The sequence below is a fragment of the Neurospora hispaniola genome (assembly GCF_033458365.1).
Source record: "Neurospora hispaniola strain FGSC 10403 chromosome Unknown B0T23scaffold_9, whole genome shotgun sequence".
NCBI classification, from domain to species: domain Eukaryota; kingdom Fungi; phylum Ascomycota; class Sordariomycetes; order Sordariales; family Sordariaceae; genus Neurospora; species Neurospora hispaniola.
Genome location: NW_026944414.1, coordinates 867,991 through 886,209, shown reverse-complemented (window position 1 = coordinate 886,209; position 18,219 = coordinate 867,991). Strand labels below are relative to the sequence as shown.

At 50.5% G+C, this 18,219-nt stretch overlaps 6 protein-coding genes across 6 annotated transcripts; all 6 read left to right on the top strand.

The window, feature by feature from the left end:
- Positions 1–63: 63 nt before the first annotated feature.
- On the top strand, positions 64–1,943 carry B0T23DRAFT_408050 (uncharacterized protein; the record flags this gene model as incomplete). The annotated part of the gene is made up of 2 exons (XM_062839260.1): positions 64–471; positions 966–1,943. The coding sequence occupies 2 exons, from the start codon at positions 64–66 to the stop codon at positions 1,941–1,943; spliced, it is 1,386 nt and encodes a 461-aa protein (XP_062688737.1).
- A 1,163-nt stretch (positions 1,944–3,106) lies between these two features.
- Positions 3,107–4,995, top strand: B0T23DRAFT_325567 (uncharacterized protein; the record flags this gene model as incomplete). The annotated part of the gene is made up of 5 exons (XM_062835517.1): positions 3,107–3,305; positions 3,587–4,016; positions 4,047–4,213; positions 4,249–4,388; positions 4,486–4,995. The coding sequence occupies 5 exons, from the start codon at positions 3,107–3,109 to the stop codon at positions 4,993–4,995; spliced, it is 1,446 nt and encodes a 481-aa protein (XP_062688736.1).
- A 983-nt stretch (positions 4,996–5,978) lies between these two features.
- On the top strand, positions 5,979–8,071 carry B0T23DRAFT_408049 (uncharacterized protein; the record flags this gene model as incomplete). The annotated part of the gene is made up of 5 exons (XM_062839259.1): positions 5,979–6,211; positions 6,241–6,242; positions 6,570–7,787; positions 7,818–7,917; positions 7,960–8,071. 5 exons carry the CDS (start codon positions 5,979–5,981, stop codon positions 8,069–8,071), a joined length of 1,665 nt encoding a protein of 554 aa, XP_062688735.1.
- An 893-nt stretch (positions 8,072–8,964) lies between these two features.
- On the top strand, positions 8,965–10,348 carry B0T23DRAFT_326111 (uncharacterized protein; the record flags this gene model as incomplete). Its single annotated transcript, XM_062835543.1, has 2 exons — positions 8,965–9,181; positions 9,468–10,348. 2 exons carry the CDS (start codon positions 8,965–8,967, stop codon positions 10,346–10,348), a joined length of 1,098 nt encoding a protein of 365 aa, XP_062688734.1.
- Positions 10,349–11,506: 1,158 nt separating this feature from the next.
- Positions 11,507–12,509, top strand: B0T23DRAFT_325798 (uncharacterized protein; the record flags this gene model as incomplete). Its single annotated transcript, XM_062835528.1, has 4 exons — positions 11,507–11,899; positions 11,947–11,965; positions 12,009–12,218; positions 12,292–12,509. The coding sequence occupies 4 exons, from the start codon at positions 11,507–11,509 to the stop codon at positions 12,507–12,509; spliced, it is 840 nt and encodes a 279-aa protein (XP_062688733.1).
- Positions 12,510–15,820: 3,311 nt separating this feature from the next.
- On the top strand, positions 15,821–17,922 carry B0T23DRAFT_366445 (uncharacterized protein; the record flags this gene model as incomplete). Its single annotated transcript, XM_062836396.1, has 4 exons — positions 15,821–16,216; positions 16,276–16,319; positions 16,549–16,577; positions 16,658–17,922. 4 exons carry the CDS (start codon positions 15,821–15,823, stop codon positions 17,920–17,922), a joined length of 1,734 nt encoding a protein of 577 aa, XP_062688732.1.
- Between the last annotated feature and the right edge of the window lie 297 nt (positions 17,923–18,219).

The window sequence follows — 18,219 nt, the reverse complement described above, 5'->3', positions numbered from 1 at the left end:
CCTCACTACCTACGTTCTTGATGCCCAATTTCTGCATCCGCTGGATCACCTCAACTGACAGCAATGACAGAGGACACGAAGGAGCATCCCCTCCTAACAAGGTTTCCCGATGACGCCGATTGGGAAGAGTTCGACAACCTGTCGCTGCTCAGGCAATGCTTAATTCGCGACATTCCTAGCGAAGAGATTAGCCGTGACAACAAAATACGCCTTCTGCAGAATTTCTCAAAGAAGCACGTCACCGAAATCAGAAAGATCCCCTGGCGCCGTAGTCCAAGCCGCGTTACTCGTGAAGAAAAAAGCTTGCGCTTGAACAAACTTCCTTACCAAGTTGCACAGGTAAAGGACAGGAGTAGCTTAGACAGAACGGTGTTATGGAAAGATTTTACCCTTCGCGATGAGAAAAAAGTAACTTGTGTTGTTGCCTTCAAAGAAATACCGTCCTGCACCTGTCCATCGCAACCTACGTTGGTATGTTTATCTACGGCTGGTGACTCAATGCTTAGATCTGGCTAACCTCCTCAATCTTGCAGTACCATTGCGATCACATTATGTGTCAGTTCTCTACCCCGTCGTACTCTGACTGTCACAAATACCCTGATCCCACTACTGATGAAAGATTGACAGATCTTCTCCTCGTTGTGCTTAACTGCCCTGAACCCCTTTGTTGGCAAGCAGCCTTCCTGCCCTCCGAGCTTGAAGTCATTTACCTGCAAAGCCATGCTGTCCGCACTATTTTTGCTCGTCACAATCCCCCTTGGGGCGCTTTGTGCGCCTGCTGCTTCAAGAGTTTAGCCACCCAACCGGTTGGCTGGTGTATGTCATCATCATGCCGTAGAGCATTTCACGTTGATTGCGCCAAAGCTGTCGCGAACGTGAGAAACATGAATACACTGCGCCATGGCTGCTGGATCTGTAAGGATATCTCTGAGTGGAAGATCAAAAAGAACCGTAGAAAGGATCAGGTACCAGCCGCCGCCACCACTACCGCAACTATTGCCCTGGAGGTACCTACACCGACAGCGAATATTGTTCAGCAATCTATTGAGCGCAAAGAGAAAGATGATCATGGCGTGGGAAGCTCGAGCTCATCCAAGAAACAAGCCGACAGAAACACTCAAGTTAACGACAAGCCAGAGGTCAGCCAACGTCCTTCTCAATCGCCTTCATTACTCTCCTCCTCTTCATCCAACCTTCCGACTCCTTCTCAGTCCACTACCAACGAACAAGAGCTCCTGATCCCTCCTCATACTCAACAAGCCTCTACGTCTAAAGATATACTCCCTCAACTCAAGGGCCCAAATCCCGCAGCTGCTGTATCCCTGCAAAGAAGCACGTCCGCTCCGCCCACAAGTAACTCGGAGCCTATGCGTCTGGAGCTGAAGCAGCATGAGGCACAAGAGCAAGCACAAAAGTCACCACAAAGTGTTTCTCAGGACTGTAATCCGGCTTCGGCCAAGTTCTTGTCTTCTGTTCCTTCAATTCACCATCCGAACTCGAACGCCTCTGCCCCTCACGCCAACACTCCTGAACAAGCCGGCCCGACACCGGTCCTCTCAGCTAATGGCGTTGATGCTCACAATTCTGCTGCCACCACTGCAGCCGTCACTGCCCAGACCGCTCCTCCTGTTTCTACTGACGACATCCCAGGTGATCTCGGTTGTTCTTCGCCAGTTAGTAACCCAGATACCGATGTTCTCAAAAAGCAAGCAGCCAGGTTGGTGCGGAAGTGCCGTCATCTCGAAAGGAAATCGGCTCGCATTGAGAAGCACTTGAAACGCGGAATGGATAAGATTGACAGGGAGTACAAGATAGAGCTCATGAAGCTTAAGGAGAAGCGCAAGATCAAGTACATGAGAATCGAGAAGAAATGGGAGCATGATATGAAGGCACTCAAGCATCAGAGAGAAAAGCTCGAGGAGAAGTTGAAGGATTTGGACTGAGGTTCTAGAGCCAACGACAGGGAACTTGTTGAAGGAGAGTGGGAGACTCTGGTTCACATGTACGGGAAGGCCTCAAGAGGAATGGGGATTTCGTCGGCAGTTGGGAGAAATGGGAGGGTTCTAAGTGATGCTAAGTCTCGATTTGTACCAGCATGGTCATGACGGAGACCTGGATGTCAGATAACCTGTTTGATACTGAAGAACTGTGACATGTTCAATGATGATGGGCATAGTGTCAATACATTTAGACAGAACAGGAGATTGCATGTAGCAAGGACGGACGCCCAGACAATTAAAAGGAGAGATGATAGTCTCGACACAAGTTTCGTAATTAAGCGACCCTCCATCACTTGCTTCTTGAGACACATACCCTATCCATCATCCTTTGTCCTGAGTTATTCGTCCTTAAGGAATAATCATGACGCAAAGAAAGATTCAAAAGAAGTGTGGCCTGTATCGAATTAGAACCAATATCTCCCTCAGGGACCTCAATTAGAAGGGGAATCATTCCACCCCGGCTTCAGGGATGTTGCCATTTACACCAATGAACTACAGAAAGATGCCCAGTAACCGGAGCTCATGCAGCCCAGTTGGGGTTGGAATTACGTGGAGGATGCAGGAGTGGCGGCAGGCAAGAGTTACTATGTATGAAGTAGGAAATTGCGTAAGAGGGATCTTGACGAGTGCCAGGTGAGGAGGCAAGCCGCTAAGAACGGTGTGTCTACCCGTCAAGCTTCTTGAAGTCGTTCCTTCCCTGAATTACAACCAGATAAACTGGTGACTCGGCCTGCAAAATTTCCGGGACCGTGCACTTGAGGTGAATCTGGAGGTGAGCTCAAGTGGAAGTTACCGGTAAGTCGTTCATGGTCGCGCTGGCGGCAGCACGCGTACGCTCAAGTCCCTCAATCTTGACTATCCACCCAGGAATTTATGCCTGTGTTTCTCCTTTGCAGCATTACCACTGCTACTTGCTTCTATAACCGAAACCGTCGCTCTCGTACTTCGCCCATCACTTTATTCAAGCTTGTCTTTTCTTTCATCTTTCCTTTCTCGAAGAAACTCTCCACATCCACACGATCATGGTGCGCTCTCTCGTGGGGTGGCTACCGAACGATGCGCCTTGGAGTGAACTCAGCCACGGAGTACTGCAGCAGCAATGCGCAATGCGGGACCTTGCGACCACCGGTGATTTTCCCGAATTACTCCAGCGTCTCTTGACCTACAAGCACGACAACATATCTGACAGACGACGCTCTCCCTGGCTGTCGCAGCCTCGCCATCCCGCCGACTACAAAAAGCATTGGAAGGAGGCAGAGAGCGCGACCTTTCAGATTGTAAGGATAGAAGATATGAGTGGGTCAGGTCGGTACCTCAACAAGCACTTTACCATCACCGACGAGGAGGGTGCACTCTTTACCCTTTCATTCTCCAAAGAGCCTGCTTGTACTTGTCACGCTGGTGTAAGTTGGTTTCCTTGGCCAGCCTATTGCGACAATAAAGCTTCGCGCCAGGGCACCACTAACGGATCATAGACCGCTCACTTTCGATACGTAAATATCACTTGCGTCCACATGACTTGTTTGTTATCCCCATAAACTTCCTGGATCAATACGTTGTTGGCATTATCTGACACACCCCCACAGATGTCATGCGCTTCGTGCTCAACAGCCCCGAACACTATTGTTGGCAGGACGCCTTTCTATCCTCCGAACTGGAATCCATTTATCGCCACAGCCACGTCCTCCATACTCTCCATACCACGGGCTGGGAGAACCCCAATGATCAATGCACTATCTGCTTTAAAGAACTTCGAGATCCAAATTTAAGTACGACGTACGTCACATGCAGTCAATGTGGGAGAGCAATACACACCGCCTGTGTTGGCGCCGTCAAGCGAGTAAGGCAACCGTTCCAAGATGGCCAGTGCTATATCTGCGAGGACAGAGCTGAGTGGGGAGTCGAGAAATACTCTGAGCAGAGCAAGGCTCGGCCGGCTGTTCCCGTCAACACGACCGTTACTCCGGCGGTGTCTCAACAAGCAAAGAAAGTTGGCCAACACTCTTTCCAGACTTTGTTCAAAGATGAAGAGCGAGGTTCATTAAGCCACGAAGACGTCGGTGACGAACAACTCGATAACAAAACCCGCAATCTCAGCCATTGTTCTTCCTCCGACGTGTCTTCAATATCTTCTTTATCCGATCTTTCATCTCCTAGCCAGCTCTTCGGCAAAAAAGAAGCGTCATACTCTCCACATTATCAGCAACCGAGATGTCAACCTACCTCCCATAAAACTGATGGACAACAGGTGTCCATCGAATCGCGGAGTTGGCCCCCTCCTTCCGTTCCTTCAACCCAGCCGATTCGACCAAAAACTGCAAATGTGCGGATGAGCGCACCTGTTCCACAGAGTCATACGCCTGTTCCACTCCCGGCTATAGCATTTGCGTGGAAGGAACAAAAACAGAAAAAGCAGCAACAACAACATACACAGGTTGCTACCCGAAACAACAGCCTGTCCCTGCCTACTGACCTGTCTCTTCAGCCGAACTCGCCGGTTTCCATTCGATTTAAACCAATCATTGAAGATGGGGCGAGGTATACTCCATCCATTTCGGATAAGCCTGCTAACAGTGTCGACCGTCAACTGTCTATCCTAAACAGCAAACCTGCAGGCATCTCAGCTAATGCCTCGCCTCCTGCTGCTCCAGTCAGTACATCCCAGTCGCCAACTTCCGGTGCTCGACCTGCTGCTGGTTCTTTTGCCGATAATGAAACCGCCACCGCCAGCAACTCTCCTTCTACAATCAGGACCAGAATCCAAAATCATCAGCGAAAAGTGGCAGAGCTAAAGCAGATATTTGAGCGTTTGGCAAAGGAGTCAAAACAGGAGCTGAAAGCTATTAAGAAGCAGCACAAGCAGGAGCTAAAGGAGAAGAGGAAGATCAAGAAGAAAGCGAAGCGAGAGCTGAAGAAGCTGACAAGAAAGGGGAGAAAGCTACAGAAGAAAGCTGAAGCGGAGCCCAGACATACTGAGGAGAGTTCTGCTGAGTGACCCGCTGTGGGATTTACAGAAGCATCGATAAGGGCCATGACGGTACGTCGATGTTCGACCATATCAAGAAATACTAGAGGGCAGTGAGAAGATATGTTATACCAAGTGTGAAAAGTAGGATGATGTTGAGACCTGGTGCCAAGTACCCATAGTGGAAAGGATGCGAGGGCAATGATGGAAACCGGTCCATGTCTGAAAGTGTTGGATTAATTACTTGTGTTCAATGTATGAGCCACTGGCTTGGAAGTCATGGGGGATATATGGTGAGAAGACGATCCTCTCTCATTGTTCTAAACTGGGGCTATGATTTCCTCATAGATTATCTGATCTCGAAGGAATGGATACATGTTGAAGAGAATTGTGTAATATAATAGGGAGTTGCATCTTCAGTGAGTACTTAGTGCTCATCAGGAATACATCAATTGAAATAGCGTACGGGGAGGAGGGGGTGCAGCTTCCGGTCAATTGACAGATCGAAACTCCAGACGTTCAAGGTCCCGTTGGTAAGTTAACGGACAGCCCATTAACCGGAAGTTCCATCTCCCTCCTCTCCGTACGGTAAGACGAGCGCGTGTTTCGGACTGCGACCCGGAAGAATCGCCCCGAAGATAATCCGGGACCAGACCATCGGGCTGATCTCGAGGGGGACCCCAAGGTGAGTGAATGATCATGGCATCAGCAGCCAAATTTCCTTCGAGTTCTTCTCACCTAACGGAGTGGGCAATCTCTTTTACTCTTGCAACCGCGGCACCACCACGTCGAAAGTCCACCTCACAGGCACTTTGACTGTAGCACGTCGTTTACCACTTTCATTTATCGTCAAGCCCGCTACCCCGTGCGGTCATTCGATAATTTACTCACGGTAGCCGCTTCGAATGTCGCACGTCATTAATCACTTCCACTAATCTCCGAGCGCGCTGCCCCGTCTTGCATTTCAATAACTTACTTACAGTAGCCGCTTCGACTGCGAAGGAACTGCGACCATGCCGCATCCACTTGAGGAGTGGTTGCCCAATGACGCGCCTTGGGCGACGCTCTCCACGGCCGTATTGAAGAAACAATGCACTATCCGCAATTTGCCCACCACGGGACACTCAAAGGATCTCGTACAACGTCTCTCAGCCTATAGTCAAGCTAAAATGAAGACGTCTGACACCAAACGTCATCACCCTTGGCTAACGGAGCCTGTAAACCGCGCATCGTATGAGATAGCCGCGTTAGCGGCAGGAAAAGCGAGGTTACAAGTTGTACGGGTTGTGGACAAACCTGGTCCCAGAAGGGACAGTTTAAGAAGGGATTTTGAGATCTGCGATAAACCGCTGTGGAATAGTCATAGCTGGGAGAAGCGAGAGCCTGTCACGGTTTCAATTGATACTGTTCTCCATTGTGATTGTCCAAAATGTTTAGTAAGTGCCTCCACAGTTCTATTCCTGACAAAGAATGCTCTGGCTCAAGACATTCACTGACCTTCTCTAGCTGGATGACCCTTGTGTCCACACAGTCTGTATGTTTCACCTATATTTGTTCTCTTGGATGAACAATTGGTCAAACAGCCCTTAACTGACCTGATGCAGATGTCCTGCGGTTTGTTCTCAACTGCCCGGAGCCTTACAGCTGGCAGAGAGCTTTGCTGCCCTCCGAACTTCGAACGATCTACCAGCACAGCCACGCTAGCCGCGCCCTCGGTCCATTGACCCCAGAGACCCATAATAGCTTCTGCATCTTCTGTTTTCGAGATCACGACGCAACTCACAGATGGATGAACCAATGCGAGAAGTGCACAAGAGTAATGCATCACGTGTGCAGACAGAACGCCGAATGGGTAAGAATACCCGTGAGAAAGGGCATGTGCTGGATCTGTTACGAAGATATCAAATGGAACATTGAGAAGTTCTGTTGGAAAAATCGGGGTTTACCTGCTGCTCATCGCATCACACCTCCTGTACCAGCACGAACTTATTCGGCGGCAGAGGCTGCCAGAGAGTTAATCCAGCACAAAGAGCCAAAGGATGATGTCTCCAAAACCTCGAGCTTATTAAGCAACAAAGACTCCAAGAAAAGACAACTCAGCAACACTCAGAGTACTAACCGACGCTTTCCCTCTGTTCTGTCTTCAAAGCCGCCCTCATCCAGCACTTCTCCTGCTCTGAAATCCACCGTCAACCAGGTAGTGCCTTACCTCGTTGACGGCCTTCGACAGGGACACCGGAAAAGCAAAATCATAACACTTAAGCTCAGCAAGAAAGGCGCAGCACTGAGCACATCCAGTCCGAACAACGAACCTACCCCACTCCCGGGTAATCCAGCGCTTATTTGGCAGGAAACGCAGAAAACACGCGAGCAGCAACGACAGGAGAACGAGAGACACCAAGCTGCTCTTCCAAACCTGTCTCCCGCCCCGGATCATATCCTTTCTGCTGTGAATCCCGGCGGAGGTAATATGGAACCATCAGAAGTCGCCCCTGCTCCTAATGCCGCGATAGTTCCCGCTGAGGATCCTACTTCTCCTCGCGCATGCTCTTCAGCTGCCGAGACTTCTGTTTGCACAGCTACAACCGCTACTCCTCAGCGCGATCAAGGGGGCGCCACCTCTATTTCTGCTCGCGATGTCCCAGTTGGAGGCGGTAAGTCCCAGCCCCCCCAAGTCAGTGTTACAACTGCTAGTACAACTGAATCTGCCGATGCTACCGGTGCTCAGGACACTACCAGCATTACCACCGAGAATCCTACAAGTGCTTCTGCACCTGTTCCTACTGATCATTCTACTTCCGGTCCCACGCATGCTCACTCTGGTACGCAAACCACTATTGACCACACCAAAGCGTTGGATCTCGTTCAGGAGTGCAGTCGTTTGGCGAAGAAATCTACCCAAATTCGGAAGAAATCGGAGCGCGAGGCGAAGAGGATGGAAAAGAAGCACAGGCGGGATCTGAAGAAGATTACGAATATGGAGAAGAAGCACAGGCGGGAGCTGGAGAAAACCAAGAGGAAGAGCAAGAAGGAAGTAAAGCGGCTCGAGAAAAAGATCGAGAGCTTGGAGAAGGAAGTGTTAAAGGCTTTGGCGGGCCCGGAGTAGTCTAGGAGGCTGCTGCGTGAGGGAAAATTCGGTTTGTTGTTCGAGTAGGGTACCATGGTTCAGAAAAGTGTACGGAAGACGCCTGACTTTTCTCATACATTGAGGGTTGGGTAAAGAGGCTCAAAAGGAAGAACAAGAACCTCAAGAAGCAGTTGATGGGCTTGGCAGAACAGGACGCTGAGGAGGGCGGGGGGGGGGGGGCTGCTGGGCAGAAAATGGAGGATATCTCGCTTGCAGGAAGGCTGTCTCGTAAAGAAACAGACGACACTTGTCGAGTAATGTAATAAGGAGATAAAGAAGTATCTAGTGCTTGGGCCTGTCTATTCAACAAGAATGGCAGATGAAACGCATGTAGGTACGAGGCAGGCGCAAGTTACAACAGTATCATGAATTTCGATTACATTAAGGAGCGGGATTTTGAGGGGATGAAGAAACCTGGAGGAGGATTGTGTAGTATCGTGTGTAAATACCAGCATATAGCAGCCCAATGAGTACGTCTAGAGGTATGCTTCGAGACGTCACACTGGTACCCGTCGGTTCCGGAGCTCTTTCCTTTGAGCAAGTCCAGTGTCCCTGCGTTCGAAGGTGTGACGCGTCGACGCGGCTAACTTTTTGGTCCCGGTGCTCTTGCAGATTTGTTCTCTCTCACACCACCCATCTCCCTCTCGGCCTCTCCCCGCCGTGCAAGAATTCTTTCGTGGGATCCATGTTTTCTCTTCTACCCCGCGACTGACACAACCAGCTTCAATATTCCACCACGACCTTTCCGTCTGGAACCACAACGCTCTCATCTTTCCGGTATTTCAATACAGGATTGTTCGATTCATTTTCCCGCTCCTCCCTCCGTTCAGCATCCCCGCTCTTTCTTTCTGGGATCACCTCGCTCTCGGACAATGACCATGGAGCGTACCCTGCCTGCAGATTGGCGACCAGATGATGCTCCTTGGGAAGAACTCCCGCTTTCAACTCTGAGAAAACGGTGTGCAGCGCGCAACATTTCAGTCCAGGGCAGCCGTTTAGAGATGATCAAGCGACTAGATCATTATCAAAAGAACTTCAGTGCTGAAGAAAGATGGGACTTCTGGCAAAATCAACCGAGTGTTTTATTGTGTGGACGACCTTATGAACACGCTTTGCAATTGGCGGGTCGTACGAAGCTCCGGATTTTATATGTCGAAAACAAAATTAGTCAACACGGAGGCAATCATTACAAGCACTTCCATGTGACCCACGACGGGGACAAACTTATCAATGTTAATTTTGGTCGTGTACCTAGTTGTACCGGCAGAGGATGCAGGTATAGTTGTGTCCACATAGTCTGTTAGTATAACACAATGCCTCTCTTACAAAACAAGGTTGAGCTATCCTTCATAGGATCGCTAACGTAACGCTGCAGATGTTCTTCGCTATGTCCTCAACTGCCCTGAGCCTCTCCGCTGGCAAGAGTCCTTTCTCTCCACTGAGATCGAGGACATCTACCGCCACAGCTACGCCGTTAGCACCCGGCTTCTTACCAATTGCATAGGTCAAAATCCTCTCTGTGCTCTGTGCTTCAAGGCCGTTGTTCCCACAGAAGGGCATTCGACCTGTTGCGTCACGTGCGGGAGAACGATGCACACCGAATGTGTGGGTGTTGCACAGAAAGCGAGAGCACTGGCCAAGGAAGAGCAATGCTGGAGATGCGAGGACGAGACTGAATGGACTATTGACAAATACTGTGAGCCTGGACAGGTTCAGCATCCTCTAATTGTCCCTGGCACCAAAGCTGCCCCTCAGACACTACCGGGACCAGGTGGAAATACCGCTCAGCAGCCAAACGAGCGTGTTACGACCGAAGACTTGAGCTCATCGCACGGCGAACACTCCGGCAAGCCCTCAAGCCAACAGGCCAACCATATTTCTTCCATCAGCATGGATCCTGTCCCTAATACCGCTCCAGCTCCAACTTCTGCTGCTCCTCCCGATACCGCTCTAGCTCCGACTTCCGGTACTGCTCTCGTCGGAAATTCCGCTTCGGCCACCACGAACGCCAACATCAGCAACAAGGGCTCAGCCAAACTAGTCCAAGATCGCAACCATATGAAAAAGGAATTAGCTGAGATGCGGAAGCGTGCCAAGCACGAGCATCAGAAACTCAACAAGAAGCATAAAAAGGAGATCAAAAATCTCAGAAAGAAGAGCAAGCGAGCGCTCAAGAGGCTGATGAAGAAAAGCAAGAAGCTTGAGAAGAAAGCAAAAGACTTGCGTGGGGAGAAAGAAGGCTGTGATGATGCCTGAGCAGTTTGGGCTGACCGCGACTACTCTAGAGAGCGGAATCTTTCGAGGCAAAACGTGGCTATTATTTGCTTGTTCAACATGATATGATAGGTATTTTGGAGTTGTGCGAGTACCCACCTTGCAAGGGCTTGAGCGCTTGATGCTCTTATGGGAAAGAGAGGCCGGAGCGAGTGATGATGCCATAACCTCACGCACTGTGAGAGATTCATGGGGGAATATCTGAGATGAGAATCTACAAATTGTTGAGGTAGATTGTCGGGTTTTGTACATGTATTATTGAAGTAATGGTAAGATATGGGGGGTGATGTTGAGCAGACCCCCGTGGCTTCGACATGAGAATGTACGGGGAACTGAGGATCCGCCAGCAAATAGATATGTCGGAAAGTGCCTTAACAAGAAGACAGCGAGAGGGGAAAAAAGGAAAATTGAGAAGAAAATGATATTGAGAAAGAAATCGCTTTGCTCCCAGGTTCCACTTCCTCTTCATGACCACCCCGGCGGTGGGTTGCCTACCCATGTGGTTGTCAAAGCAAACCGAACACAGATAGTGCAGGAACGCCTTGGTGTGGGTCAAAAAGACCGTTACGAAACTGAAAGGGATTACATTCTATGCTTTGAACATGCATCAAGCAGAGTCACTTGCCTTGGGAATTGTCAATTGTTTCTTTCAACAATTTACAGGAAGTCAGGTTCAAAGATATGACAAATCTGCTCAGGTCGGCAATGTGAGTATGCCTCTACGTACCTACCAAAGGTCTATTGTACTAACCGTGACATGCTCGGTTTCTTTCCACAACTATTCGCTTGGTTACTCAAGCTTGCTCCTTCTCACCCTACCTGTAGTGTCAGCATGCAAATGCAGGTGGCTTCTGATTGCCGCCCTCCCTCGTCGCCCCCACGGTCATCTTTCTCGGGACTACAACCGACGCCCGTGTTGCTGCCTCTGCGCTCAGCATCGTCCTTGCCTTTGAGCTTCGTCCAGAATCTTTGCGTTGTTTCTTTCTGGATACTTAAGAATAGAGAACATGCCCGAATGCAAATCCTATCTAATTCGCCTTCATTTTCTTCTTCCTCCACTCGACAGATGTACCCGTCGATATCTTCAAGACCAGACTCTTATCAATCATCAAACATACATCACCCATAATCGAAGCCAAAATGCAGTCCACGAACCCAGAACACACCCAAGGCTTTTCAGTCTCTAATCCTTTCACCAGATACATTAATTATTGTCCCCACGACGTACCGTGGGAAAAAGTCACCAATGCCGAGGCTCTCAGGACCCATTGTTTGAGGCGTGGACTTCTGGACGATCGTGACGTTCCAGCACTCCAGCAACGCCTAAAGGAATACCAACAAGCACACAAAGACGAGAACGAAGATCGAGGTGTGCCTTGGCGACTTACTCCTGATGAAGTGTGGATACTCGCCAGTGCGACCAGGACCAGGTGTCAGTTAATCCGGGTCGTGGACGAAAGCTATGTGGGTTCGTGGGGGCGTTGGCTTGAGAAGCGATTCACCCTCTACACCAGACGTTTGGGTCTCTTTACCGTTATAATTCGCAAGAGCCCCACATGCGGCTGCACAGCCAAGGTTAGTTATCCCGCCCGCACTTGAGTCACTACCTGAGCTAGATATAATAGCTTACCAACGTTCCCAGACCATCGAAGTCAATGGAAGACGAAGTTGCGAGCATATCCTTTACGTTCTCCGCCACGTTCTTCGCTGCCCGGAACCGCTCCTTTAGCAAAATGCGTTTCTTCTGGAGGAGCTGGATTACATCTTTGCCGCCAACCCTTTTTTCTACTTTTTCCCCAACCAAAACCCAGGGCGGGTGCCTCAAGTGAACGTTGTCCCTTCCCCAGCGTGCGTCATCTGCTTCCAGGTGGCCGGCTCCATTCCACTCCAGGAATGCACGAAATGTGGTCATATGGCTCACGAAGAGTGTCTCGAAATCTTCAATAGTGTCAGAAAGCCTAGCCAGCCCAACATTTGCGTTCTCTGTGAAGACGAGAAGCACTGGGCTTGTCCTCAGTGGGTGTGTAGCCCCCAAAGCGAACCTGAAAAGTGGATAGACAAAGAACACATGGACAAATCCCTTCACGAGACCAAGCTGGCAGCAATGCTTAACTACGAGTATAAGTCGAGAAGACACAAATGATGGACGAAACAAAACGAGGGAAAAAAAGGAGGCATATGGGCATAACGGACTACTCCGGAATCACATGCCTGAAAGAGGAACGCAAGTGTTGATGGATAAAAGATGCTTATACATGAGAGAACTTGCCGCGGCAAGAAAGCGAGCTGTTGGCTTGAAGCGGAAGGACGGGAAGGCTAAAGGTTTCGAATAAGACGTATGGGGTATGGCGCTTGAATGTTGCTTGGATGGAAGGAATGGAAGCGGCTTTATCATGTTCAGGGTGAGAGTGAAAGCAGTATTCGTTGAAGGTATACTTTCACGCAACACGTCACAGGGCTCGAGGACAAATGGCTTGATGCTGATGCAAGATTGTGTATGTTAGAAAGATTGGCCCAGAGCTGAGGAGAAGTCGAGTTGATGGTGGTAATTGCCGCATCGGAAGGGACCAAGAGCGCATGTAGATAGGCAGTATTTGGTTGAAAACACGTCGTTCACATTCTTCAGTGAAGGTTTCCTCACTATTCCTTCACCATCTGGTTGTGATGCCGTGTCAACAGCCGAGTGTCAGGCGACATGTCTGAGCCTCTGGAGATGTGACATGGCAGACAGTGGCCGTTTTTGTCGACCTTGACCACGCACTTGGATCCGCGAACCTGGAGTTCGGGCTTTCAGAGAGAATTATCGACGACCATCCCATGAACCAAATGAGCGCCCATGGAAGAAGACCGAAAGGTCACGATCTGGAATTAATTTCAACATGATACATGCAATACGGTAACGGCCTGACGCGTAGATCTCTGTGCACAACTCCCATTTCCTGCGGACTTTCCTCCTGCAACTCTCCCTGCAACATTCTGCACCTTCATTCGGGTTCCAACCCAACAACCCACTTCAACAACCTCATCCGCGCTGCTCTTTCTGGGGTGTCCACGCAACAAATCCATTGCGGCCATCTACGGTAGTGTACCTTGCTAAAAGCTTCGGTTCTTCTTCCACATCACCATTGCTCGTTACCTGCCTACTAACTCGAGCACCGCAAACACGCCCTAGAGCGCCTATCCCTTTGTGGTTCTCCGAGAACAATACCTCCGACGGTCTCTCTCCCCAGTAGACGATGCCAACGAGTTACGCTTCCGACTCGAGACCTATCACCAGCGCCACAAGCGCGAAGAGCGTGCCCTTCTCCCCTGGCGCGTTGCCCAGAGCATTCCTACACCAGAGCAAAGACCGAGGCTTGCGCGCAAACAATCGAGCGTGTAGAGGACTCGACCACAGCTACTTGGGGAGGATCGAGAGCCATTTCCATCTTGTTGGCGGGAGCGGTACACATATGACGAATCACGCCTAAGTTACAATCGGCAAAAACCCGACTGTTCACTGGGCTTCCCAGGTATGTGAGCGATTCAATCTTGCTGGTGCGCTTGAAGGATCTTTGCGCGACTGCTGATGATGATTGGGCGAATATGTAGAACACAAGACATACGCCGGCTGCAGAAAGTGGACCTGTCCGCACATCATCTACATTCCGAAGTACATTCTCTGCTGCCCGAGTCCCCTGCGCTTCCAAGCCGCGCTTCTCTTCGACGGACGAGTCAACATCTTCCGGTACAGCACCGTTCTTGAGCTGATTGACCGCTACGGCATTTATCTCCCTTTCGCTAGTTGGTCGCGGGAGCCCAAGATCCGTCTGCAATACCTCACCTGCCATGATATTCACGGGGACTAGATCTGCATGATTTGTTTCCGATTCAGTGTTGGGGAAGGACAACGGGGCCTTGTAGTTCCAACGGCCTGCCTGTTTACCGTTCGTGTCGCAGCGTGGTAAGACGAGTTAGTCGGCCGGGTTGGAGTCCGGTGACGGGGGATGACGAGTGTTCGCTTCATCAAGAAAATCGGACTAAGATGGAGAAAGGCTTTGCAAAGGCAATATAAGACGCCGAGGATCACGAGATGGAGGACGTTTACGACACTGCCTTTTGGCTTGAGGATGGCGAGCTGGAGTTGGAGGATGGCTCTAATTTCGAGGAATGCAACAACGATCAACAGGACGTGATGGCGTCGACGAGCAAAAGGGAAACGCCGACCAAGCCTCTACCGCTACTGGATTGCTACCGCCAATGTCACCAGTAACGGACGGCGCCAAGTGACTCTCTGCTTCTGGTTCGGTAGAGGTGACAAGGGCCAAAACTGACTTAATACGGGTCAAAGTTTTGATGGCTCAGGAGAAGATGTCCAGAGGCATCAGTATTTGATAACTGGATAATTGATGTCCAGTGGCGTCGCAAATTCAAGACTGGTAGTCAAGCGACCTTCTCCGAAACAAGATGATTTCCACGAAAAGGAAAAGTAGTTCTTCAAGCATCTGACAGGTTCGACATTGCTTCAGGGAGCTTAGATCACATTTCCTTGTGGGCGGGCCCAAGGTTTGTCTTTTTCGTTTTCCTTTCCTTGTCGTTTCTTTGCTGTTGCTTTTTTTCTTTGCTTCATGAATCCATTCCCTGGGGTTCACCTTCTTCAGTGTCGAACAGTCGTAACTTGAGTGGGTTGTTAATTGTCTGTGGACAGACGAGCACGTATGGGATGAATCCAGAAGAAAGGAAAAACCATGCGTTGATTGGTATCCAAATACATGGGGAAGGTAATCCAAGGAAGGTGACAGGAAGGCCGTCACACGAACTCCTTTCATGCTGAATTCCCTATATCAGCACCTTATCTGCTCTGACCAACTCTTCGACACTCCATGGTACATTGCACCCAACGTCTCCGCGGTTAGCAGATGATAATTCTATCGTGAGGAACCAATAGGTAGAATGAGTTTGCGGTGCCATTCAGCTAAATTTCGGAGATTTGGGAAGGAGTAGTTGGCGCAGGCTCAGACAGGCCGGAACGGATTTCGACCAAGGGCGCATGTTTCTGCCTTGCATGAAGCTTGACGTGCGACCAACTTGGTCTTGGATATCGCAGCAGCGTACATCAAGTTCTGATGCGCGGCGGTAGAGAACTCGTCGGTGGGCTCGTGCTCAGCATCGCTTTCCATTCACTTGTCTCCTGACGGCCGTCCCCCCCTACTCAAGTCCAGAGCTTACCTAAACTTCTTCACGCGACGGGCGCTTGTCGGTCCTCCTTCTCCCCACAACAACAAACGAAGCTCGATAGTCGCTTTCTTTCCGTCGCCTGACCATCGTCGCTGCCTTTCTTGCCAGGCGTCTCTTCTCTACTTGCAATCGCAGTCAGCTGCAGTCGCTATCCGGTCATCATACTATCAGATACGCCACCTCCCTCCCAAGTCTCAACACACGCCCACGACTCACCTCTCAACTCCAGTACAAACCATGGAGATTCGTTCGAAAGAAGATCTTATCGAGTATCTACCCGACGACGCACCCTGGACAGTTTACCGTGACCCTGTCGAAGCCCTCCGAGCCCAATGCGTGAAGCGGGGTCTTGATCCTACTGGCCACGTAGTGGAAGTTCTCAACCGCCTCCACAAATATTCCCAACTTCACCCCGCTGGTGAACAGCGGATCGTTCCCTGGCACTGCGGCGAGCCTCCTCTCTATGTCGGCGCACTCTACCACGCTCATAACAACAGATATTTGATCGTCTCGGTCGAGGACAACAGCAACAATACCTCGATCGAGAAGAGGTTTACTTTATGGGACCCTTCTTCGATTGAGACGTTCCATGTCATCATTGGCAGGGTTTCTAGGTGCAGTTGTCGGCTCAGCGTAAGTTCCACATCTTGTTCCTGAACTGATACCATGTTGCTGACTATTATGATCTTCAGCGAGAGGAAGTAAGCCGCAAAAACCGCATCTGTGGCCACATTGTGTACGTTATTCGCTACGTACTGGATTGCCCCGAGCCTCTCAGATGGCAGCAAGCTCTGTTGTTCAAGGAAGTACAGGCAGTCTTCCACTTTAGCACCGCTTTTCACTACGCCGTCAACGGCACAGCCTGTTACCCCAACCGGCAGTGCGCTCTCTGCTTTCGCGACATTCAAGGGGGAGATCTTACCCTCTCACATTGTTGCAGGCTGTTTGTACACCGCGAATGTCAGGACAACGTACAGAAAGCGGAACCTGGAGGGTTGGTTCAATGCATTGGGCACTCCAGTGGATTATTCTGGATGGGAACTGAAGAAGCTAGTGTTGCTGCTTGGAACGCAGCCCTACTACCACCTCCAGTTCTCTATGGCAATGATGTCCGCAGCTATGTGCAGTCCGACGATGAAAGCTCAGATGATCACATGACGCAGTCATCGAGTGACGACGATGAATGGGATATCACAGACGACAGAGACAGCAACAACTTTTTCAATGGAGACTCGGTTAACCGATCCATCGAGTTTTTCACGGAGAGGAGTCAAATTCTACCTGGCTCCCCTTCCATCGAGTCATCAAAACCGTCTCCCGCTGTCTCAGAAGAAGAACCCGAGTCCCCCTGCCCTCTTCCTCGGAGACAGCTTCCCTCCAGAGCCGCGAAGGAGGCCACGCGGGCGCGTCCTGACGCATATACGGGATCATCGCCCCGTAGAAGAGCGCGGGCGCCCTCGCGTGAACCGATACCTAAGGAGTGGACCAAGAAACTGAGCACAACGCCGATTCCCTTGCCGATAATCCCAGGGTTTGCGAGGCAGCAGTTGTTTGGCAGTCAACCGGCTCGACGTAGCCAGAATGCTGTGCCGGTTCCTATCGTGCCAGCAAGTGCGCAGGGGCGATTGAGAAGCTCGCAAGCCAATGGTTATGGTATCCCGTTGCGTACCGCCACCGCTACGGGCTCTCATGCTGCTCCCGCTCCGGGTTCTGCTGCTGCTACTTCTCACCCGGTCTCTGGTCTTGTTGCTTCATCTGCCCACTTTTCAGGTACTGACGTCGCACATTTCTCATCATTTTCCCCTTCTCCCGAACCTTACTCACCTCCTGTTGGTCTTGGGACCAATAATCCCTCTCTCTCTTTCGCCATCTCTCCCGACGGCTCGGACTTTTCTTCCATGTCACTCGCCGCCCCAGATACCAACGCCTCTTCTTCCCCTACCAAGAGAAACAATAAAAAGGGGAATTCGGTGATGAGCCCAGAGAACAAGAAGAGGACCGCTAGAGTCAGCGTCCGCCCCATGGTAGACCGAGTCAGCAACGCGTTGAATGGCACACTAGCCGACTGCGCAACTACTACTTCCACTTCCGTTTCCGCTGCTACTACCACCACTGCCACAACTGCCGGCGTCAGCACTACAGCAAATTTGGCGAAGCAAAGAGATAGGCGCATGGCGAGACTCGTGAGGCAAATGTCCCGCCTGGAAAAAGATGCAGAGAAGGTAAAGCAGACCAAGGAGTACGCCGAGCAAGAGCTGAAGAGGATGGAAAGAAAGAGGAGGAATGTGGTCAGAAAGATGAATAAGTTGTGGGACAGGGATATGGACAGGAGTGCGTAAGAAAGAGGTTGGCCGAGGTGAGGGCCCGATTGGGGCTATGTTGGACTACGATTACCTACTGTATGAGTTGGGAGCATGGCTAGAGGTATGCGTTGCAGTTGAGGAAGCTGGACAGATGTGCTGAAGGGAGTCGTTTGGGGCAGTTTTTCTGTTTGAGTCATTGTGTCTAGAATAGGAGGAGAATTGGATGGAGGTTTGAACCATGGCGTTGGAATTGAGTGGCGTTATGTGGGCGGTTAGCGGCACCGTCCTTTTGAACCTCATGGCTTCGACTGGGAAGAAGGCGCCTACCAAGCG